The 25,374-nt window shown below is 44.4% G+C and overlaps 1 protein-coding gene across 1 annotated transcript in view; it reads left to right on the top strand.

Annotated features, from left to right (window-relative positions):
- Positions 1-22,375, top strand: part of Clnk (cytokine dependent hematopoietic cell linker) — a 159,107-nt gene extending 136,732 nt beyond the window's left edge. Inside the window, exons 12-15 of the mRNA XM_047566051.1 lie at positions 9,870-10,170; positions 13,461-13,538; positions 17,128-17,283; positions 22,150-22,375. Of these exons, the coding sequence (XP_047422007.1) occupies positions 9,870-10,170; positions 13,461-13,538; positions 17,128-17,283; positions 22,150-22,296 (682 nt within the window). The 3' untranslated portion in view covers positions 22,297-22,375. The remainder of the gene's footprint in view (positions 1-9,869; positions 10,171-13,460; positions 13,539-17,127; positions 17,284-22,149) is intronic.
- Positions 22,376-25,374: the final 2,999 nt, after the last annotated feature.

The raw sequence follows: 25,374 nt of genomic DNA on the forward strand, positions 1-25,374 counted from the left end.
TATCTTCTAAGGCAATACTCTGTATTTCTGGGAAATTAGGTACTGTGTGTTCCAGATTGTAAATGCTCAATGTGATTTTTATAGTCTCAGAGAAAAGTCACCCCCAGGATCTAGGAGGGTTGTAGAGTTTCCAACGACACTAACATCCCCGTAATAATAATCAGAGATTATTCAGATGGAATCACAACCATTCCAGTTGGCCTCCAACTCCATCACCTTCAACATGCAATCTGACCAGATGACTTCACATCTTTACAGCTTTTTATGACCAGACGTGGCCAGCGTCATGCCACCTGTCCCAAAGCCGGAACACTCACAAGATTCCACTTGCTCTGACCAGGTAAGGAGCCACAAAGTCCTCCTGGGGTGGTTGCTTGCGGGCAGGCCAGATGCTCTCTTGGAGGATGACTGTCAGGTCTTCTGACACACGGAGAAAATCCTAGATCCCTGATTTTCACTGCCAGTGACGGGGCTTGAGGGGAACCTCTGATCTCCATCTCCCGTTGACTCTAATAATGTTGCTCTTTCTCTAACTCGGGACTGACTGCATCTTAGTGAAGGGGGGCAGGGGTGACTAAGAATTGAATATTGACCAGATCAGATTAACTGGAATGGGTGATAATCAACTTTGGAGGACAAGTGGTTGTTTCTAGTTACTCTCAATTGGTGCCCACATCAGAGCTGATAATAGTCACATTGGAGCAGTCCTTCATAGGGTTGAAAATGTCATTTCCAGTTAAACGATTGCCTGATTAGGTTCTTGTGACAACTGTCAACCCCACTGAAGAGCTGAAGACACAAAGCCTCCAGCCAATGATTCACTAGCAGGGTGACTTTAACTGAGGAGTGACTTGTTCGAAAACCAGGATCTCCGCAGAGTTGGTGCTGCAAGCCCGCTTCCTGCTGCCACCCCGGCCCGTGACTATGACCAGTTCCTGCTGCTCTCCTTCCACATGCTGCTCACTGCTCCAGCGAGGCCTTCCAGCCACATGCTGCCCTCACTGGGGAACCCGTGTACATCCTGTTCCTCCCTGAGACGCCACCGCCCGCACTGCTCCCTGCCACCCATCACACCCCAGCTCGGAACCAGGCTGCATCCAGGGGCCACTGTTGCTAGCCTTCTATTTTGTGTCTGTTCAGTGGAGTGGAATGGAACAGAGGCTCACCTGGACCTACGGGAGCAAGACCACCTGCTGTCAGGCGTGAGCGGTGTGACTTGGGCAGCATCACAGACTCACTTGGGAAGCTCAGAGCAGAGCCAGGCATGAAGCAAGAGCCCGGTAAACCCCGGCTCTCAGTTCCGTGGGCAGACCTGCGTGGCGCCACCACGCCCCTTCCCTTCTCCCTCTCGCCTCCTCACTTTGGGCTACTTTGAGACTTTAGCAACATGGTTCTCACCCTGTAGCCCGTGGGTATTGGGACTGTGGCCTCATCCCCCTTACCAGGACGTTTGCTGTTTAGTCCCCAATGTGACACAACACCAAACAGAACACCCTTTCTTAACACAGTTTTCTCAGAGAAAAATATATCACGTTATGGTGAAAAGACAATGAGCTTTTCAGTCAGACTTACACCTACCATAGTTGTTTGATAGGTTTTGGCTTCTTTTATTTGCTTATCTAATTTATTGCACAAGGTCTCCTGATTTTAGCATAATTATCTTTCTTAGAATTATTTCCCAAACTAACTCTAAACGTTGGAATTACTCAATTTCTTCGAGGTTCTCATTTCTGTCCCTAGAGCCTGTACAATCTCAGACGTCTACGTCCAATGTCAAGTGCATGTTGATCATCCCCATGTCTCCAGTTTCCACCCAGACCTCCTGTCCTGGCTCCAGACCTGCGTATCCAGTTTTCCTTAGATAGTTCACAAGCATCACAATTGGGAAGGTTGGAAATTAAACTCTTCATTTCTACTCTTTCAATCGCAAGCCACTGATGTCCTCCTGCAAACTTCCTCACCTCTGTCATGGTGAGCTTTGCTCCCGTTGTCACGCTTCCCAACAATTTGTTTCCAACTCCCAAAATCCTACTGCAAAGCATGTCCTGAGTCTCCCTATGTCCCCCCCACACACACACTTTTCCAGCTCTCAGAGGCAGACCAGCGCCACTGGTCTGCACTGTTGCAAGAGCCTTCTGCTGACACGGAGAATCCCCACGCCCTCTTCCATCCCTACAGACCTACCTCTTGGACTTGCAGACTAGGCACTGGATCCTGGCCTCTGAGCCTCTGTGCCCACTGCCCGGAGCACCCTCTCCCTCCTCCGTTCCCCCCTTCAAGGTCAGCATCTCACCCAGAAGTGCTCCTGAGATCCAGGGAAATGTCCCCTGCGAGTGACCTTTCACTGCCCCAGGGCGTTGGCCAGGTGTGCTATGATCGTGATGCAAGTGTGTCTCCCCTGCACGAGGCAAGCTCCACCAGAGCAGAGCGCGTGTCCCTGCATGTCATTGTCCCCAAACACGTTGTGCATCTAGAGGGCGCTCAACATGTGTTTGCTACATGAAAGAATCATGATTTTCATCTTAGTTTTAGTCGTGTTATTTTGGGCTTTTTTCTTCTATTCTTATAAAGTCTGTACTTAAGACCTGGACTATCCTCATAGGATATTCCTCCTCTTTCAATATTTCCTAAAATCCTGGAAAATTAGAGGAATTTGACTGCTGGTTATTTTCCCCAGACATTTAACAGAAGTGGACACTGACTGCTAGTAAAGGGACCCTGGCTTCAAGAGTGGGGAGCCTGGATGGCAGTCTGACCTCTGGGGACAGCTCACTGTGGCGGCCTAAGGGCCTGCTGGCATTTTTACCTACAAAGCTAGCTGGGAGGCCCCACCAGCTTCCCTGGGGTAAGAAAAACCAGATTCATACCCAGATAGTTCATAGGTGTTAGGAAAGGGTCAAGTTCCAGATAATTAACCCGGAGGCGCTTTGAGTCAATAGCAGGATTCTTGGAACAGAGCGTGTACCGTGTAATTAGAATTAACAGTCGTAGCACCTGGAGCTCTCCGCCCCATGCCCACCGCAAGACAAAACGAACCAGAAAATTAGCGCAAGGTGCTAAGGGAAACCGCCGACAGCCTTCAGCATCTCTTCTGCGTTTAGAAATGCGTATTGCTATTTTGAAGGTCTCATAGCCTTAGAATCCCTTTTTCTTTACGGATCTCCTTGTAATAGTCCATACCCTTTTCTCACCCAGCTCACGTTTCAAGATGGAATGAAATTTCTGTGCTCTTCTTTCCAGCTAGAGCTAACTCTCGTTGGGTGAGCAGTTTCTATAGAATAGGAGCCCCAACCAGCTGAATATTAATTTCTATGACTAATGACAAGGCAAGTCAAACTCGTGACTTTAAAAAGTAAAAAGTCTGATGTGTGCTCACTGCAATGACCTGGGAAGAACTTCTGCAGATTAGTCGTTGTATTTCATATCTAATATTTGCTGGTCTTGGGAAAGAAGGGGAAGAGCCAGCCTGGTTGCCTTAGAAAACCAACAAATCTTCTAGCATGCTCAGTAAAATAAGAAGTGCTTTATGAATGTGATTTCGGCCATGACCATTGACCGTGCCCCTGGGTGGATAGTGAACACCACAGGAGAGTCTAACATTCTGTCATTTCCTCCAGCTCTTCATTCAGGCCGAGCCACCACAGTCTGCGAGACAGAGGTAAGGGCACTTTAAGATTGTGAAACAAGCAGGTAAGTCACCACACTGTGATATTCCTGCACATGAATTAACTTTTGTGAAACTCAGTCACTGAGCTGAAGTGCACAGATGTGATTAGCTCTTTTTCAGAATCAATAATATTCCATTCGGTTAATACGACAATTTTAATTCATAATTAAGTATAATCACTGAGGTGGTTTCCAGTGTTTTCCTTTTATGGCATTATGTTATGAATGTTGTTGTTGACGTCTTTATTGTAGAATCATTTCTCTTTTTTAAGAGAAATTGCTGAATCTTAAAACATGTGTCTCTTTAATCACCTCAAATATATTTTCCAAGGTAGATGGATCAAACCAACCGTTCCCCATCTTCTCCAACAGTTGTTTTTGATGAATAATTTTCCCAGTCCTTTGGGTGTGATAAAACAATCTGGAAAATGGAAGGAAATGCAACCAACCCCTCTTACAGATTGATGGTAAAGATCACCCTAAGTACGTGTATGATTACACGAATGATATGAATCTACATCGTGCACAGCAATAAAAACGAAAAGTTGTACCCCATTTGTGTACAATGATTCAAAATGCATTCTGTAAAAATAAAAGAATAAAATAAAATAAAATACATACCAAGAAAAAAAATCCTAAGGGCCCTTGCACTAGTTCAGGGCGGCATGTGCACACCGTGGCCGTGACATTAGAGTGGACTTTGATACTATGAGTATCATTTTTCCCAAGTTAGATCTGCTATGTGCCTCTGCCTTTCATTCTTCACTTCCAAAAAGAGGGTCATGCTGAAGGAAGTACACCCCAGGGTACAGTGGAGAGCTGAGGGGCACTGCTGATCTCGGTCCAGTTCTGCCTCTCTCCCTACAATGGGGTCGCCTTTGAGTAAGTTCATTCTTTGAGCCTCACCCTCCGCATCCATAAAATTCAAATAGCTCACACTCATAGAGATATGATACACACCTGTGCACACAGAGCCCTCTGCTTGAACAGTGGGTGGCAGATGTGTCCTTAGATCCTGCCTTCTTTTTTGTATTCCCTTCTTTCTCTCTACCCAGCTGACCTCAGTAGACATCCCAGTTCCTCTCTGGTCTCCTCCTTTCACTTCTGCTGTACACCATCTGGGCCTTCCGTGTTTCCAATCTAAGATGAACTCATTTCCCCTAATGTACAGAAAGCTGTGATTAACACAAGGGATTCATCCCTAGGAATCGCAGGGATCCAATGTCAGGAACAGCAGTGCTAAAGGTCAGAGCAGGAGCATAGGAATATATTGGCACATCTGGGTGGAAAACCCGGGGCTGAGTGGGTCCAGAAAGGGCATCGTGAATGGGGGTTGCAGTGATAGAGAAGCAGAATCATGACTTAGAGAGGAATCCGGAGTCTTGGCTTGGAAAATAAAACCATGCCAGGTTTGGTGGCACGCACCTACAATCCCAGCAGCTTGGGAAGCTGAGGCAGGAGGATCCTAAGTTCAAAGCCAACCTCAGCAACTTAGCAAGACCTTTGGCAACTTAGCTGTCTCAAAAAAAAAAAAAAAAAAAAAAAAAAAACGGGGCTGAGGATCTGGCTCAGTGGTTGAGCACCTCTGAGTTCCATCCACAGCCCCAAAATAAGAAAAAATAAATAAAAATTAAATTATGCATGATACAAAGTAAAGATTGATAGAAGAATGAAACAGAAGTGTTAGAGAAGGGACCAACCTTCTCCAGCAGGAGCCCCAGCAAACATCCCAGGTCTGTGGGTGGATCATTTGTCCTGGGATCTTGTAGATTGTTCTCGACTTATCTCAGAGGAAGCAAGTCCTTAAAGAAGTCTGGAGTGAGCAGAGGAAACGCTTTGGCCTCCACTGTTTCCTCTTTCAGTCGACACACTTGGCCAGGCTCCTGATTCATATCCAAAATCGGGGTGGGTCCTAAGGATGTGAAACAGACAGCCTCCTGCTGACCTGTGCCTAAGTCCCTGCAAAACCCTCCACCAACTCGCTGCACATTCATTCTGCCAAGGAAAACTCCCGTTCTGGGTCACCAGTCCTGGGCAAAGTTAGATGTGCAGAAAACACACCCGCCCCACACTCAGAATCCTTAGCCGAGCATGGCTTCAACTTGCACGTATCATGGTTAGACACTGATGGAGACCAGTGAGAGCTACATCTCTGAGGAAGGGACGGGGCTGTCCTTGTCTTGCAGGACAAGAATTGGGGGAAGTTTAGTTCAGTCACAGGTAAACGCGCTTGTTCTAATCAATGGGTTCAAGCCAGCCTTCAGGAAAAGAATGATCTACCCACACTACAAAAGGTGCAAAACAAAAGCATGATTTGACATGCTGGATGAAGGTCTAGAAAAGCCTGGTTATGTCCCCAAACAGTGTCAGTATGCTTCTCTGACATTGCAATTGTGAAAGATTTATTTTCCCTTTTATTTGTCATTTTTGTTTATTAATTTTTTTTTCTTTTTGAAAACACATAGGGCTTTTGTCCTATAAAATTAAAGTGTAACATTAAATTAAAAAGTCTTCTAGTAAATGGCAATGAAATATCTGATTAAAATGTTTTATAAGTTACATCAGACTAAGTGGCATAAGAATTTTAAAATAAGCTGGGCACAGTGGCACACACCTGTAATCCCAGCAGCTCAGGAGGCTGAGGCAGGAGGATCATGAGTTCAAAGTCAGCCTCAGCAACTTAGCGAGGCCCTGAGCAACTAAGCAAGACCTTGTCTCTAAATAAGATATAAAATAGGGCTGGGGATGTGACTCAGTGGTTAAGTGCTCCTGGGTTCCATCTCTGGTACCAAAAAAAAAAAAAAAAAAAAAAAAATTTAAATATTAGTGATTACTGATAAATGATTTTACAAACTTTTTTCTTCAGCTACCCTGCCTTGCCTGTTATTGACCACCTGCTTTGTTATTCTTGCACTTACTTTGTGTGATCTCTTCATTGCTATGAACCTCCTTTTCTAAGAAGAGTCCTATGTCATGGGGTTATAAAATGCAAATGTAGTGTTTGCTGAATGAAGAAGTTCCCCAAGCCTAACTGCTTCCCTGATTTTATAACAAAACTGAGTCATTACTCACAGTAGAATACAAGCTCAGAGTTGCATTCATTCAACAAAGATCCAGGCAGGGCTTCCGGAGAAAATTCTGCAGCAAAGTTGTTGAACTCATTCTCTGAACACACTACAAGTGCATAACTGTTTCCAAACACTTTTTGTTAAGCAGACTCTTTAAATATTCAAGCAAGGCTTGCAGGGTTGAAAAATAATAAATCAGTTGCCACAATATCATGAAAAATTCAAACTCACTGAACACAGTGAGGAATGAAACACACAGTACGTGGCAGGAAATGGCGGTAATGACCGTTTTACTCTCAAGAATGCTCTCACTGCTTCAACCAGGCTGAAAAGGGGCTGTGGTCATTTAAACCGTGAGTCTCTGCATCCTGCTGCAGGTAACCTAAAATAAAGTTTTTCATTACACTCCATGTGCAGTGAGCACACCACTGGAAGTTTTATACCAACTCAAAGCTGACTTTTAAATGCTTAGTTTGCATCTCTGGTTTTTGTTGTGATTATGAATATTCTGGATCTATTTTATAGCATTTTGTGCCTATTTACCCAACTTTTTATTGATTTTTTTAGTTTTTTTTTTTCTGTGATATATTGGATTCATCTCTTCTTTATTCCCCATTTTTTCTCTTTTTCTGGAAGTTGTGTATTCCAAAATTATTCTTCCATTGATTACCTTTAACATTTTAACTACTTTTTAATTTTACTATTTTTTCATTTTTACAGACTTCATTTGATGCATTGTACACAAATGGGGTACATCTTTTCTTTTCTATGGTTGTGCACGATGTAGATTCATACCATTCGTGTAATCACACATGTACATAGGGTAATGATGTCTATCTCACTCTACCATTTTTCATACCCCCACCTCTCTCTCATTACCCTCTACATACTCTAAAGTTCCTCCATTCTTCTTTCACCCTCCATCCCCCACCCTCATTGTATATCATTATCTACTTATCAGGGAAAACATTTGGCCTTTGGTTTTTTGGGATTGGCTCATTTCACTTAGTATGATACTCTCAAATTCCATCCATTTTATCTGCAAATGCCATAATATTATTCTTCTTTATGGCTAAATAATATTACATTGTGTATGTTTGAGTTTTAAAAATCTGAAGCTGGCATTCTCTTCCCAAACAATACAAATAAAGCATTTAAGAATATGGATTCTGCATCATTTGAAAGCTAAGCTTTATTATTTATAAAAGTTTAGGAGGGGATTTCTTTAGTTATATTCACATTTTTAAGGTCATAAATTGGTAGGTGAAATTAATTTACTATGATAAACTTAATTTAACCTTTAAGTGATTAGTTTTCCGTTACAAATATTTCAATGACATAAATTCATACAACAAACACTCCTGGGTTCAACATTACAAAGTACAGTCAAAGGTTCCACTAAGATGGAGTTTTCCAAGTTTTGGGAATACTATTTGCTCTTCTCAGACATCTTGGAGGGAAAGTTGGGTTTTGATGCCAAGAAGCAGGATTAATATATTCTAAACATTCTAAATGTTACAGTGACTGGCATGTAAATATGTGCTGATGTTTTATTTAGTATTTCATCTAAAAGAATCATTGGGTTGAAAGTAGCCCATTCTTTCAAAGTTTTTAATTAATTAATCTATTAATTAATTAATCTATTAACCAGACTGTAATTTGGGTTATATTTTTACACTGTATTAAGAGTATAATGCTCGTAATTGTCCTTGCATTGATCGCCTCTCTTTCATTGTATGTTACTTTTGTCCAGTATTTTACATACATATTTTATTCACATATTTTTAATCCTTTCAAAGTCTTATGATTTTTAAAGTTATTCTTTCCTTTAAATTAGTAACATTTACAAACATCTGGTTATTCCTGCTTGTACCTCACTCTATCCTTATGATCTCAATTCAAGGAATTTTATCTTTTATTGTGTTTACTGGAAGGACATGCAATGGCTGAAGTATATAGAGAAAATGCCATATCGAAACTTGGCAAGTGGGGGAGTATCTAAAAGTTTAAGTTCCAGGGGATTCTGACCCTATCAATGATCTTTTTGCAGTGTGCTACTTTAAAATGCACTTGTCTATTAGACAGTTGAATTAACCTTTCACCCAGACATGATGTCGCAGCATCCATACATTGGTGCTTGGATATCCACCATCTCCCAGTGTTAGCAGTGTGTGAGTTTGACCTCTGTGACTGTGACAAACACCCCAGATAATCCACTCTGTACAATGAAAAGGTTTACTTTGGCCCATGGCTTCAGAAGATTCAGTCCATGGTCACTTGGCCCCATCGCTTTGGGCCTATGATAAGGCAGAGCATCGTGGGGAGTGTGTGTGGTAGAGCAGGCATCTCAGCTCTTGGTGGCCAGGAAGCAGAGAGTGAGGAAGGGCTGGGTCCCCACACTCCCTTCAAAGCACACCCCTAATGGCCCAACTTCCTCCTTAGGCCACAGCACCTCAAGTGTCCACTGCCTTCCAATAGCTCCATCCCCTAGGGACCAGGCCTTCGACACATGGGCTTTGGGGGGGACATTTAAGACCCACACCATATCAACATGTGATAATACTTTTAAAATTAGCATCGCAAGCGACACCACCAATCTCATCAGAAAAGTCTGTTGGGATGCTCTTACATAAGCGGCAGAACAAGCCAACCTCAATTCCAACCTGCACTTGCAAAGTCCAAATTCGTAATTAGCAACAAATACTGCCCTTCTCCCCGTGAAGTGATAAGCTCACTTTCTCCATCTAAAAAAAAATGCTTGCCAGCTACCTAAGTCTGAATGACCACAGTGTGCCTATCAGTCATTCCTTCAAGTTTAAAAAATGAGGTTTTATTTATTTGAAAAGTTATTATTCTAAGCTTTTTTTAAAAAGGTATTTCCTGAGTTGTGAATGAGCTTGGCAGGTTTAAGAAACTGAACAGAGTTCATCATGGCCAGAAGAGAGCGGGCGATGGAGGGAGGAGGGCGAGGAGGGAACAACCAGGAGAGACTGGCCTTTGGGAGCCTCAGAAACAGAAGGAAGAGGTTTCGATGTTCTTCCAGGAAGGAAGGGAAGCACAGGAGGATTTTGAAACAGGGGACGTGGCAAAGTCAGAATGACATTTTTGAAAGATTACTCCGGGTGTCCTATGGAGGGAGGGGAAGAGGCGCAAGCCGAAGCCAGAGAAGAGTGCAGAGGGAGCAGCCCCGGAGGAGAGGTGGTGGGGTGCAGGCCAGACGGTGGCTGCAGACAGGCAGGAGGGAGGGTCCTCACCTCCTGCAGGGGAGGCGGGCCAAGCCAGTAATGCCAACCACTCAAGGGTCACTTCCCTCTTCCCAGATGGTGAGGGCAGCATGCGGGCCAGCCCTGCTCAGAGGGGCCAGTGTCCTGGAAACACACCGCCTCATGAAGACTCGCGCTGGAGAAAACCTTTCCCTGCAAGACCTGATGAAAAGGTGAGATAGACTTCTTCTTCTCTGTAAGGAGCATCTGGAGAGAGCTGTAGTGCGCAGAGCCCCAGAGGAGACGGCTTTGATTAGCATTGACTTGTTTCCCTTAGGGCTACATATTATTGGGTTTCAATATTTCTAACAGTATTCTGTGTATTATTCTTTCATCAGTTTCTTCAACTCCTATGTTTCCAGATTCTCAACGGGTTTTTTTGTTGTTGCTGTTTGTTTATTAATCCATGAAATAGAGATGTTTAGACTCACAGAGTTTGAAAAATCTTGTGGGGGATTAACTAAGATTTATATATGGTAATTCTTTCTCCAGCGAAATATTCAATATCACTTACTCGCTTCATCGAACCATCCAATGAACATTTCCTGAGCACTTACTATGTGCCAGGCAATGTGCTGGAGGTTATGGTTCCTCTCCCAGAGGAGACACACAGAGCGGGGAGGAGAACAGTGTTCTTGTCTTTCATCTCTTTCCTGTTCTGGCTCTAAAGCCAGCTCCACTAATATGATCTCCTCCTCCCGGGTCACTCTGCACTCAGCCGTGTGGGGAAGAGCTTGCTTTGTGGCTGGTGTGTTCTCCTCTCCCTCGCCTGTGCTGTGTCACTCATCACAGAAGGCCACTGCAGCATGGACGGGTGCACTTCTGGTCTGCATCCCAAGCCCTGCATCACTCAGTGTTCTGTTCCAGAGCTTGCCAAGGTTGGCAGGCAGAAGCAGAGCGCATGGGGCATCTCCGGTCAATTCCTCCTTATCTTATGCTGTCTCAAAGGCCTTTGTTGTCCTTATACTCAAATTAATTCCAACCTAATTCTGAAAGTCGTCTTGGCCTCTTACTTTAGACTCTGGGAAACCACGGTCCATACTTCTCCTATTGCCCCTTCTCCTATACCTGGATTCCTTCCCTCTGCCATCTCTGTAAGCGGGGCATCCTGGCTTCTAACTGGATGTTACCCAAGGTCAGGACCCTGTCAGAGTCTGGGATTCCTTATGGGCAGGAGAGAGGCTCAAACTAGAACAGGATGTCCCCGAATTCGATTATTTACTACCAACAATGGTATTTACTTAATGAACTTTAAGTTGACTATTTTCTCTTTGAATCACTGCTCTAAATAATAATTTTTTTAAAAAATAGTATTCCATGCCATGGATAGAAAACAGTCTTAAACTAATTCCACTCCCCAGTATTTCCCCTCAAAGAACTGAAAGTAGTCATGTAGATATGTATATGCTCATGTTCATAATGAAATTACTTCTAATAGCCAAAAGATGTAAAGAATCTATATGTACATTGAAAGGTGAATGGATAGGTAGAATGTTGTACACACACACAAAGTATTCAACCCCCATAAGGAATGAAGTTCTGACACTTGCTACAACATGAATCGTCCTTGAAAACAGTGTGCTAAGTGAAATACAATGGACACAGGACAAATGTGTGCTTCCTCTAGCCTGAGGGACCTAGAGAAGTCAAACTCAGAGGGAAAGGGGCTGGAGAGGGGTGGAGGCGTGGTTAATGTTTAATGGGTGCAGAGTTCCACTTGCAGAGGATGGGAGAGCCTTGGCGATGAATGATGTGACAATGACTTGAAAGTAACACTTAAATGGTGAATGTTTACATTATTTTACCACAATTTATTAGGAGTCATTGCAACACAAGCGAAAGCAGGCGATGGAATTAGCAGGATCTCAGAGTCTGCCAGGGTCTCTCAACGGAGAGTTTCTCTTCTGTTAAAGGAGAGAGTAGAAATGTCAGAGACATTAAGGAAATGCATAGAAATGAAATGTTGCTCTTGAATCACTCAGAGGTCTAGAAAGAGCTGAAAGGGGAACACTGCTTCTGCCCCCATGTGGCTCAGAGCTACGCCTCGGCCCCCTCACGGCCACACCTGGGGACATGTGGGCCTAGAAACTGTGCACATCCTCCAACTTGAACAATAAATCAGCACAGATGAAGCGCACCAGGAAGGAGCCCTGCCAAGCCCCCAGGCTGCCAAGAGCACCCGGGCTGCAGACAGCTCACGCTGCAGCAGTAGGCGGGGTTCCAGGCCCCTCATCCTGGGATCCTACCTCACTGTTCTGTGACAGCAGCACATAGGAGTCCCTTCTGGACCCTCCCAGCACCTCTGCTCCCTGGGACTGTGAATGAGGTGAATTCATTTAATACAAAGGAGGCCTCAAAGAAGAGATGACCCTGGGTCCCCATCTCGATGGAAGAGAACAGACAAGTTGGGTAACAGAAAGGGCGAGAACAGGAGGGGCTCTGGGCCCAGGGCTTGCTCTTGCTCTGAAGCTTGTTTCTAGGAATGGCAAGCACATCTGGCTGCCAGACATGTCCTGAGATGGGGCGCAAGAAAGGAAGTGGCAGGTGGGCCTAGCACATGCCTGCCGATGGCGCTCATGCGTGCTCACCGTCCCATGGACTGGGTTTGCCGGGAGGGCCGGACTCCAGCTACGGCACCAAAGACCCAGCGTCATGGCCTTAAATCTTGCCAATGATGAGGCAGGTTTTGACTTCCTGAACCTCTACTGTCCCTCTAATGAAGTTAACACTACCTGTCACACCTGTTTCACAGAAATAGTGGGGGATGGCCCGGGGCCATCAAGAAGGGCCCTGTCGAGGGGTCACTAATACTGTGATCCTTGGCATCCTCTGAAGGAATTGCAGGTCCATGGTCTGTGTTTCCAATTCTTTCCTTCTCCCTGTTGTGGGGGAATTTATAATCAAAAGAATCTAAAATGCTTTATCAGCAATATAATTAAGGGAGTGCTGCAGAAAGAAAACACCGTCCAGTCGAGGGTTCAAATCTCAGTCCCAGCACGTGGCTGCAGGCAGGTGGCACGCAGACACTCCACCAGCACCTGTCTCCCTCCTCGCTGCCTTTACGATGGCAGGGGAGTCAGGCTCCACAGCAACATTCATCCCCTCGATCGGCTTCAGCAGAGTCACAACGCCTGAGAGATGGAGGGTTTATCATCCACCCTGAGGGTGGAGCCAAGACTCCCTGTCCATCCTTGGAACATGACTTCCACTCACTGCCAAAGCAAACATTCTCACTCCTGACAACCTCAGAATCCCCGGCTGCAGTCATTTTTTCTGTGTCCTCCTTCTCCAAGCATCTGTGGGCATGTCCAGGTTCAAGGACAGGAATTCGAGTGCTGAATTTCTACTACAAACTCGTCTGTAACTGGGCACTGGTGGAACAAAAATAATGTCATAGTGAAGTAATCCATAGTTACACCCTCTCTTTGGTCCTACAATGTTCTTCCTTGAACCTGTTCTGTAGGATGTCCGGCACAACCAGTGGTACGTTGGACAGTACGGTCGCCAGGAAGTAGAAGAGGCATTAACGAAGGAGAACAAGGTAATGCCTCTGCTGGGGCCATCACAGGTGACACAGTCGCCTTATGCTTTTCTGCTGTAGGTCACAGACTGTGACAGGCAGCATGCTCCGGGGTGGTGCTTCCTGCATCACCCTGCATGTCTCAGTGTTGGTAGGCTGTCATCGAAAAGGGGATTTAAAAGTGGACAGTTTCAGATCTGTAACTTGGTTTTGCCATTTACCAGCTATGTGACTTCCTCGAGTTCCTAAATAACCTTACCTGATGTTGGTTTTTAATTAATAAATTGAAAAATAGTAAAATCAATCCTAAGGAAGTAATTGGAGATCAAATGTGGAAACACTGGAAGTTTCTTCCTGCTTTTCTCAAGTCCCATCTCCTCGCTAAAGTTCTGCCTAAGGCACATTAGGTCTTCATGTTTCACTTCTTCAGGAAAGGAACAGGGACCATGAATGCTGCATAGTCAGGATGTGACAGGTTATGCTGCAGTAACACGCTAGCTCAGGATCTCAGCCATTTAGCATAGCCACATATTGTTTCTCACTTGCACTCCATGGTCTGTGTAGGTAAATCCAGGCTGCTAGCCGTGCTGTCTCCCTGGTGTGCTTCCACCTTTACACTCTGGATCTTTGCACTCTCAGAAGTAATGTACTGCACCTCTGTTCACATATCATTGACCAAATTCACATAACCAAACCTAACCTCAAAGAGGATCGGGAAGTACAAACCTACCACATAGCTAAAAGAAAAGAACTAGAATATCTGCAATCAGATCAAATGACTACCATGACTATCATCACAAAGCAAATAATTATCACACAACTACTATGCGCAGAAAACTATACTAGGCAGCTTAGAAGTAATATAAAGTTTCTCAAGACCAATTCAACATCAAAACCTGACTAGCTCAGTTGGTAGAGTGCTTGCCCTACATGCACAAGGCCCTGGGTTCAAGACCCAGCACCACAAAAAACAAAATTAAAAAAAAAATAAAAAACCTATACTCAACTAACCAGTACAGTGGTCATTATTGAGTGAGGAAACACAAAAATCAGTCAGTTAATCGAGGAATAAATGATGGGTCTCCAATAAATTTTAATAAAACATTGTTCTCAGAATTGATAAATAAATAAATCCAATTATATCTATGTTGCTTTGTTAAAACAGAATCATGGCCCACCCCAAGATGTCCACATCCTAATCCCTAGAACCTGTGGATACATCACCTTAAATGGAAAACAGGACTTTGCAGATGAGATTAAGTTGAGGATCTTGATGTGGGGAGGTCACCCTGGGCTATCTAACTGGGCCCAGCATCATCACAAGAATCCTTATAAGAGGGAGCAGGGGTCTCAGAGTCAGAGAGGACATCTGATGATGGAAGTAGAGGTCAGACTGTTGGGGAGATAGGAGCCATGAATTCTAGCTGCTTTAGAAACTGAAAAGTTCATGGAAACAGACTTTCCCCAACTGGTACAAGCCAATGAGATCCATGTTAGACTCCAGACTTCCACAGCTGTTAGAGAATACATTTGTGTTTCAACAGAGGTGCCAGCAAAGTATCCTGAGCATATCAGGAATAAATAGAACTATCCCATTTCCTGGATGAGGAGACTGAGGGTAGGACAGGTCTGTGTCACAAAGGAGAAAGTGGCAGAATGTGAATTCAAGATCTGTGCCCTTTTCACTAACCCTCAGCAGCCTCTAGGAGGCACTGCAGTGTTCACAGCCGGAGTAGCTGGGTGATGCCCACCTCAAGGACCTCCCCTTCCACTAAGAGGCTGTGCTGGCCTCTACTGGGAGAATGGCAGGCACAGGAGGTGGACCCAGCCTGGGCTCCCTCCTTGGCTGGTCAGTACCAAATGCACACTGCACCCTCAGAATCTGTTTCCCACAAGGAAATGGCTCTTGGAGGACCTGCATGTAGGAGCCCGGGTGTGGACCGTGCTGGAAAAGCAACATGCATGTCGCAGATGCCCCTCTGACAACATTTCATGTGGTCATTCAGTAAATGGTTCGTCCCTCCAGTTGTGCCTGCCTCTGCCTCTTCCCAAGAGGCGTGGAGGAAGAAAACAATCTAAGTTGAATGACTTCATGATTTCCTTTGCATAATTTCCTTTTCTGTTTGCTTCAGTTGTGTCAAAATGTGTTTCCCATTTATGAAAGATAATTTAATTTAAACTGTGGGATTTCCCAGATTTCTTTTGACAAATTCATTGCAGAGTTTAAGATGATAAACCCGTAACTTGGCCTGGAGCCGCGGCCCCCTCTCCCTGTCTGATCTTTGGCAATGTTCTGTGCTGGAGTATTAAGGTTTCAATTATGGATGAGTGTTTCAGGCAGAACAAGTTCCAGAAAAATTCCTCAAACACACTTTATATGATTGGAGGCTGGAGTATTTGAAGAGACAGAATCTGAGTTTGACTTTCAGGTTTTCCATTTACTGACTGATGCTTTAGGAGGTTCACTTAAGTTCTTAGGCCCCAATTCCCTTACCTTTAAAGTGATATTAAAATACCTGTCGCTCAAAGTTAATGCAAAGATGAAGAAATGTGCATGATGTGCTCGTCACCTCAAAGGAACTCAGTAAACCTTATCTGCCTTCCATGTAGCGTAGGGACTCTATAAATTTAGTTCATTGGTCACATTTTGTAGCAATGTATAGTACTATTACCATTATTACATATATTAACATCTGTAACTATGAATATTAATTATAGCTAATTATATGTAAATACTATATACAACACATACCTATAAACAGATATTATATAGCTATTATAGATATTATATGTAGCTGATATAGACATATATAATCCACGCCTATGGAGATATTACACATGACATAAATAGACACAATACTATATATAACCTACATCTATATACTTTATATAGAGACATAAATAATTGTTATAAATGAAAACCTATATCTATTTTTATGTATCACTTATAACGCTCTATACTATAATCCATACAGTTAGTTACAAAAGTGTCAGCCTTTCTCATCATATAAATGATACAAAGCCGAGTCTCGTCCTGGGTTCGGGAGGCCTGCTCTGCCTCTCAGCCCTTCACCAGGCCTTCCTCCTGAGCCTTTCGCTGGAGTGTGCCTGATCACCTCTGCCCAGGGCCTGGTCTCAGTCCTTGGACCCTTGATCCTCTTCACCTTTTGGAAACCCTCCCTCCACCGTGCTGGGTAACACCAAAGCTCCTGGCTCTCTCCTTCTCTCGGCAGACTTCCTCCTGTCTCCTCCTCGCTCCGCCGGCCCTTGCCTTCACCTCACCGGTGTATTCCATCCCCTCTCACAGGGTCTCTCCATTGTTCTGATTCAACTCCTCAAAGCCCCCTGCTTCTATGGTTGCAGGCATCGGGCTGAGGTCAGGAAGATTTGATAGAAGGGAGTGCCAGGATCCACCCAGTGCCCTTCTCAGAAAGTAATAAGAACCCTCATTCACTTAGATGCCCACTTAAAACATACTGCATCAATTGAATAAACAACTGTTTTGCCTAAAACTAAGCAACCCCATCTGGGACTCTAACCCACAGGAACATGGTCACACAGGCCGACACTGATGTACCTGAAAAGATGACCATTATTCCTTTTGCTTCAGGATGGTACTTTCTTGGTCCGAGACTGTTCCACAAAATCCAAGGCAGAACCCTACGTTCTGGTGGTTTTTTACGGGAACAAAGTCTACAATGTGAAAATCCGCTTCCTGGAGAGGAGTCAGCAGTTTGCACTGGGAACAGGACTCCGAGGAGATGAGGTGTGTACAACCTACCTGCTCCCCTTTCCCAGGCGACAAGCAGCAGATACAGGTAGAGTCTGGAGGGTGCCACAGGCCTGTGTCCGTAAATGAGCGCACAAGTGAAGGAACAGACTAGCGCACACACCTGCCACGCACGGCCATACCCAGAAGCCTGCCTCCAAACTAAGAGGCGAGTGGCCAGGTCCTCACCGCGTGGTGAGGACCGGCAAGTGGAGGAATGTCAGACACCCCAACAGTGCCAGCACACGTGAATCCTATGGCAAATGCTAGTTACTATACTTTCATTTTTCTTAATGAGTCCTTTTAATAAGTAAAATGTCATCCAGTAGAATGTCGTCCTACTCTAATGAACACTTACTGTCAATGGACTTGCCAGCTCCAAATCCCTTTATCCTTCTACATCTTCCAGCTCATAGAACTCCCTTTTTTAAAGTTTTTTTTTTAGTTGATAGATTTTTTAATTTATTTATTTATATGTGATGCTGAGAATCAAACCCAGTGCCTCGCACATGCTAGGCAAGTGCTCTGCCACTGAGCCACAACCCCAGCCCAAATTACTTGTTTTTAAGAAAAGCTTTTGAAATGCTTGGGTTAAAAGGCTCCTTTTCCTTAGAGAATGCAGGATGTGAATGTCGTGTGGCTTAGCACGTGCCAGGGGTCATTTAATTTGATCTTTCACTTGGTCCTTGAAAAGCTATGGGAAGGACACATTGGTCAGTCCCTTTTACTGGTGAGGAAACTGTGTGTGTGTAACAAAGTTACAGCTGTTTTGCCAGCAGGTCATCTTTGGTCTGTTAATAGGAGAGACGAGGCAGAGCAACTCTGTAGTCAAATCCTCATGGAGTTTAAGCAGGTTCTCAGCTGGTCACCGACAGCCTTTGCAGTGCGGAGCTCTCAACTAAGACAGCCCGTAGCCCTGACCCTTGGTTCCCAGATAAGCTGCTCCAGTTATTGCCACCGAGGACCCTTAGGAACCCAATGCCTGTTTTAAGAAACCTCTTTTTGCATTAATCCAGAATTTCCTCTCCTTTGCGTCCTCCAAACATGGGTTTCCTTTTCTTGTACTTGCTGAACTCTTCCATGCCTTTACTCTGTGTAGGCACCACTCTGCGCAGTCAACAACCATTAACTAACATGATCCACAAAGTCCCCAGAGCCACCCTGTGAGTCAGGTGCAGCTGACACCTCCATTTAACAGATGGTGAAACAGAAGCATAGAAATGTTAAGTAACTGGTTCAAGGTCATGGCTAATAAACAGTAACACTGGGAGTCAATATAACTTGAAAAAAAATGACTTCCTCATAGGGTCACAGATAACATCAGCACTAAATGCAAACAATCCCCTTCCCACTTGAAAACAGCCCAGAACAAGCAGGCTGAGGAAGAGTTAACACCCACGGCGCTCACTGTTGGCTGGGCCCCGGTGAGCCTTCCTCTCCTGCCTCTCCTCAAGAGGAGCTGTCCTTTCACCCTTTCAGTCTGAGCCTTCGCCTTGCTGGGGAAGAAACTCACATCTTTAAGGAAAGACAGAGGAAGGTGACACAGCAAGTGCAAGACATTGCTGGCTCCTGCCTCTGTGCTGCATCGCATGGCACTGTCACCAACTCTACAGGAAATGCATAATGAGAAGAGGGTATTCAAGGACGGTAATCAGTTCACGTGCTTGGTCGCCATCCCCAAGCTTCAGAACGTAACTGCAGAAGCATGCAGCAGCACCTGACTCGTGGCAGGCGCGTAGAGGCCGGTGCTTAATGAGCCCGTCCAGTCCACCTCGTGAGATCCCTGCAAGCGCTTTCCTTAGGGCTGTGTGGCCCGGCCTAGCAAGGACCCTGAGGGCTGCAGGAGAAGTCTGGGTCAGGCCCCAGGAAGTCTCTGCACGTCCACACCCCTCACCAGCATCAGGGTGTGCAAACCCCGTAGACCCCCAAATCAAACACCTGGGCAGCTCCATTTTGCTACACATTAAGATACATGGGTCATGCAATTAGCCAGGTGGCTAGAAAGTCATTCCTGAATTCAGATTTAGGGATTATCCATGGGATAAGTTTTCTGAGGGCACTATTATAAATTACCACAAACTGGGTGATTGAAACAAGAAAAATCTCCCTCTGTTCTGGAGACGAGAAAAAAATCAAGGCATTAGCAGAAGACGATCCATCCAGAGACTCCCAGGTGTGGTCCTTCGTCAACCCTGCTATTGCTGGTGGCTGCACCGTGGTCAGCTGCCATGGCGTGTGGCCCCCTCTTCCTGGTTTCTGGTTCTGTGTTCAGAAACCTCCTCCTCTGCTCTGATTAAAACCTCCCACCACTTTAGGAAACACCTGATTGCATCCGGGGCCCCAGATAACCTAGGATGAATTCCTCTCAAGATCCTTAGTTTGTACCGTTTTTACCAAATAAAATTAGATTAGCCCTTTGAACATGTAAGGTGATAGCCATCAATTCTGGGACAAGGACGTGGTCATGTGAAGAAGGACACCATTCAACCCACCTGCCCATTTTCTCATGCAGTGGTCAAACATTTATGTTATATCTCCACCTTGCTAGGCTCAGTGCTCCATTCTGGGGACAGACTGAGGAAGGTAGAGTCCCTGCCACCCAGGGATACTCTGTTCACCTGTGCCCACCTTTGCAGGTACCTAAGCAACAGTGAGACTGGGCCAGCCAGGGAGCCACCTGCCCTAAGCAACCTGTGGGGCTGTATCTGCTGCTGAATGCCAGCCCTATATCTAAGCTTTATGAGTCCTGGTCGCATTCTGGGAAAGATGAAAGAAGAGAGCAATTTCAGTTACCAGTTCCTCCGCGAATGCTTACAAGTTTCTGAAACACCAATGTTTACTTGATAACTTGAACTTGAGAGACTAAGACTTAGATGGACGATGAAGGACAGGTTTCTTTCTCACTAGTCCTAGCATCTTCTTTCACCTCCTCCTGCCTTGGCCTTTCCCAACCCTAGCACTGCCTCTCTCCTCCTTTAATTTCCATGTGTGTACCTGACTTTTTAACAAGACAGAAAAACAAAACATGTATGATAAACACAGTAAATTTAAACCAACTTTAAGATCTCATTTTAGGGCAGGCATGGTGGCACATGCCTGTTGTCCCAACAACTCCAGGAGGCAGAGGCAGGAGGATCATAAGACTGAGGCCAGTCTCAGCAACTTGAAAAATCTAAAAAGTACTGGGGCTGTAGCTCAGTGGTAAAGCACCCTGATCCTCACTACCAAAAAAAAATTTAAAAGATCTAATATTAAGATGTCATTTGCTGTCCCACTGAAAAAATAATTTAATACAAAAATAATAACAGTTACAATCTTTTCTAAAAGTCTCTTTGGGCAACATTTCAGTTGTGGGCATGTCACTAGAAGTCAGTAATAAATGACAGCATGATTAACCGTACCTGCCTTGCTTCCTGCTCCTTGTCAAATTAGGATTCCATATATAAATATTATCCATTTAGTAGATCATTAAAACAATTATTATTGAGTTCATTGTGTTAGGGCAAGCCTGAGGAAGACAGAAAACAAATTAAACCTGTGTCTTGCCCTCTCAGTCTTTGACAGTGTCTGTGGCAGAGTTTTCCATGATAAACTATCTTTCAGCTTATCTCAGTCTGTTTGGGATCCTACAACAAAATACCATAGAACTGGCAGCTGGTAGCTTGTAAACAACAGAAACTTCTTTCTCCCAGTTCCAGAGTCGGGAAGTCTAAGATCAAGGAAGCCTCGGTGTCCTAGTTCATAGTTGGTACCCTCTCACCATGCTCTCACGTGATGGAAGGTCTCTCTGGGCTCTCCTTCATAAGGACACTAAGCCCATTCATGACGGTGCCATCGTCATGACCTAAGAACCTCCCAAAGCCTCACCTCTTAATACCATTACCTGGCGGGGGGGATTTCAACATATGAGTTCTGTCCTGTTCCCCAAAGAAGGAAGCTCCATTCCCGACCCTGGCCGCGCAGCTGTGTGACTCTGAGGAAGTCAGTACACTCCTCTGAGCTGAGATCCCCTTAGCTCTTCAGGAAGATCATCCTACCTGCCCTGCTCCCCTCATGGGCTTGTGAAGAAGGCTCGGGTGGAGGCAGACAGAGCAAGGCTTCCCAGCTACCTTCCAACACTGCCCTGAAGGAGCTCATCCAAACCACCAGTCGGAATGACTGCGTGATTCAGCACAAGTATTCCCCTACCATCCTTGTCTGTGCTCCGTACGTCCTGGTTTTCAAGTCTCAGACCCTCCTTGCCTACTATTTAGAATCTCTGATAACACAAAGCCCACTTCAAGTCTGTACCCTGAACAACAGCTCCTGGTTCCCCAAAACATGAAATAATCTTACTTCCCATTAAATTGCTGTAGAGTTTGTATCTCCAGAAACTAAATCTGTGGTCTCCTCCCTGCTTCACGAGAAGCCCAGGGAGGAGAGTCAGACTGGCCAAGGACCAGTGGCCTTGTGTGGTCACCACTCCTGTGTGCTAACTAGACTCCTGAGGACACAGGGCTGGCCGGGAGGAAAGCACCACAGGCACTTCCACAGCTTCTGGGCCCCAGGTCACCTCCTCCCTTCCGACCCGTGGGTCTGACTCCGGGAACACTCCATGGGAGGAAACGTGAAGAGCTGCTTCGGGTCCACCATGGTCCCTGCAAACACCTTTACTCCATCTCACTTTCTCATTCTTGTCACTCATCCTTCAAGACTGTCTTTGCCAAATACTTAAAATAAAATCACTCTGTGATATATCTCTATAATATGAAAATTGTGCAATGAGGTCCCCTCGTCCCTGAATAGAAGAGAGCACATTGTAACATGGTGACCCACAGACACAAAAAATTGTTAAAACTGTCACCTCTCCTTTGTGTGTTGCAGAAATTCGATTCCGTGGAAGACATCATCGCCTACTACAAGTGTTTTCCTATCACCCTCATCGACGGCAAAGATAAAACCGGGGTCCATAGGGAGCAGTGCTACCTCACCCAGCCGCTGCCCCTCCCAGGACACTTCCCGCCCGGGTAGCCTGGTCCCTGCTTCCCCTGTTCAGTGAAGTCAATGTGTACATCCTTTTGCATTTATTTCAAAAGATTATTTTCTGTGTCTTTAAGGGATGACTTTTTTGACTTTGTAAAAAAGTAAACATTGTGTAATTGAAATTGGAAAAAATCAAACATGATTTTGAAAGTTTAAACAGAAATATGTGTAACATGCAAGGATAAAAATCAGGCTTATAAAAGTATTTTCTAAACAACAACAACAACAACAACCCTATCAACAGGCCATTATGCTCATGTTGCAGCAAAGGTTGCAAAAAGTTATCGCTTAAAGGTATTGACCTGTGCAGCTGGCCAGCACATGACAAGACTAAATGAGGTGCCCAAACCTGCCTCTCCACAGGGTGCTGAGCTGGCCTTTGTCTCAGAATTGCTTGGGGTTTGCACATTTACCATGTTCAGACGATTCCTTAGGCTAAATATGTTGGGGGAATGTTAGTTCTACTTTATTTATAATCCAGGAAATTTTATTATATGGATGAAATGTGATATGAGAAACAAGAGCACTTGTGATTATCAGCTGAAGGACAAAAACTGCAAACACTGACTATGGCATGAAATGTCCACAGGGCCAGCCTCTAGCAGACTCTGTTTACTGTAACTTTGAGACAAATAGAATTAGCAAATTCTAGGGAGGAGCTCAGATCACATCCCATTCCAACCTTAAGGCAAGCATATATCTGAGTGAAAGTAAATTTTTTAAAAAAATAATTCCAATAATGGATTTTCATTCAAAGGCACAAAAGAACTGTCCTCAAATTAGTGCTGATTCTTGCAGTGACATTGCATGACAAGACATAGTCTCCTCTCCAGATGAATGGGATTTAATTTTAGTCCTGTTTTGCAATACAGATGAGGGAGTGAAGGTTCAAAGAAGTTATTGATCTCACTTAATATAAGAATGAGCCCAGCGGAGCGTGGTGGCACACACCTGTAATCTCAGTGGCTCCAGAGGCTTAGGCAGGTGGATCACAAGTTCAAAAACCAGCCTCCAAAGTTTAGAGAGGCCATAAGCAACTTAGTGAGACCCCATCTCAAAAAGTAAAAAGGACTGGGATGTGGCTCAGTGGTTAAGCACCCCTGGGTTCAGTCCCTGTTACAAAAAAAAAAAAAAAAAAAAAAAAAGAATCCAGATTGTGACCCATTGAGTCAGGCTTCATGTAACTACGTCTGCCCAGGCACCGTTTTGACCCTATAGAATTTTTCAACTCAGGTAAAAAGTTAGCTTAGATAAAAAGAAAAAAAATTAAATACAGACTTACCTTAAAATAAAGAAATTCTTATAGTGGAGTAAGTTTTTTTAAAAAGTACTTTGAAATTAAGGAAACACCATGACTTCAAAGTGTAAATGTGAAATTCATGGGTAGTTATGTAATGGGAGCTCTAATGCGGAAGTAAACTGAATGGAATTAAAAGGCAATAGAACCAAATGAAAGCAACATCCAGGGTAGTCTCTTCCCTAAAACAGCAGAGAAGGAGCTCTCTGGGAAGAGCTCATCATGGGCCCAAACACCAGCTCAGGTGCCCACCCTCACAAGGACACTGGAAGTGATGTGTCCAAGACAGCTCGGGAGTATTTGAGGAGGAAGCTCCTTGTGACGTTCTGTGAGGGGTAGACCAGGTAGACAGGGAGACCCGTGCAGCTGCTGCTCTGGGAGCAGAGAGGGCAAGAGGCAAGAGTAGGAGACGCATAGTACGGCTGGGCAGCAGCTCAGGGAGTCTTGGCCGGAGCATGGTGAGACCCATGGCAAAGGTTGCCCTTAGATCAGAGTGTCACACGGGCAGAGGTGGCCCGGCCTCGGTGTCTCGCCTCGGTCTTTGCCCAGTTCCCTGCAAGAAAACGTACCTTCAGGTCCTGAGGCAGACCCAGAAGGTGCTACTCAGGGAGGCGGTCAAATTGTAACTGTATTTGATCCTGACAACAAACAGTTCTATAAGGTAGACAGGGTAGATATTCCTAACGCACTTTATAATTGAGGAAACTGTCCTTCATTGACCAAAATCTTAGAGTGATATAGTTGTGACTGGAGCCAAGGTTCTCACAGGTGATTCTGTTTGGTTTGCCTGCTTTATTGGTTATTGAAAATTCAATACAGGGGTTGGGCATGCCCACATTCCAGGGTTTAATCCCTCCTCGACCCCTATGCATTTTCAGTCTAAGAGAGTCACCTGATACTCAGCCTCAGTCGAGCAGCAGGATTGCAGCTGTGTCTAAGGAGAGCGTCTGTGCAGGCGCTGTTTCTTTCATCTTTTTCTCTGTCATCCTAGTGAAGAACTCTCAGGGCACACGTTTGCATCCCGCATGTGTACGTACTGTGGGGAACTACTGTGGGTTTGGAACAGAGTAGTGAGTAAGTGATTCCAGACAAGTGTGCAAATAAGTAAGTCACTCTCAGCTGGTTTCCCATGACTCTGTATTTCCATTTTAACATTTACCACTGAGAGCTCGTGCAGTGAGACCAACAGCAAATATTTTAGTGAATCTCCCAGTGGCTTTGAAAAGTCCTGAACCAGAAAATTATAAAGTTTCCTCAATTTATTTCATAGAAAACTTCCCCTCTTGGTGTGGGTGTGAAAGAGAGAATAACTGCATCATAGCTGTAATTAATTAAATTTGGGATAATTACTATAAAATAATCAAATTTACCCATTGGCAAATAGAACCCATATCATAAATATGTGTATCATGCAGTACACATATTTTGTGATAGCCTATATTGTATATGATTAGCATTATATTTGTAGATCTGTTTTTAGCCTTAGTAATATTTGTTCTAGCTAAGTTCATTTATTTCTATTGAGCAGTTGTGATATATAGCTATGCTAACTTAAATGAAAGCAAATATGTAATTAAATATTCTATTATTCTCAGGAACTGAGTATTGAAAAAGAGAATTCAAAACATAGTTTAATTTTCTTTGTTTCATTTCCCATTACCCCTAGAGCCCTTTTGAAATCACAATTAAGGCAGATATAGAAAAAAAACTTCTAGAACAATTATTGACATATGTGCCTTATGCTTGATTTGTGGGATAAAAATGAAAAA

This window comes from Sciurus carolinensis, chromosome 10 (assembly GCF_902686445.1).
Source record: "Sciurus carolinensis chromosome 10, mSciCar1.2, whole genome shotgun sequence".
NCBI classification, from domain to species: Eukaryota; Metazoa; Chordata; class Mammalia; order Rodentia; family Sciuridae; genus Sciurus; species Sciurus carolinensis.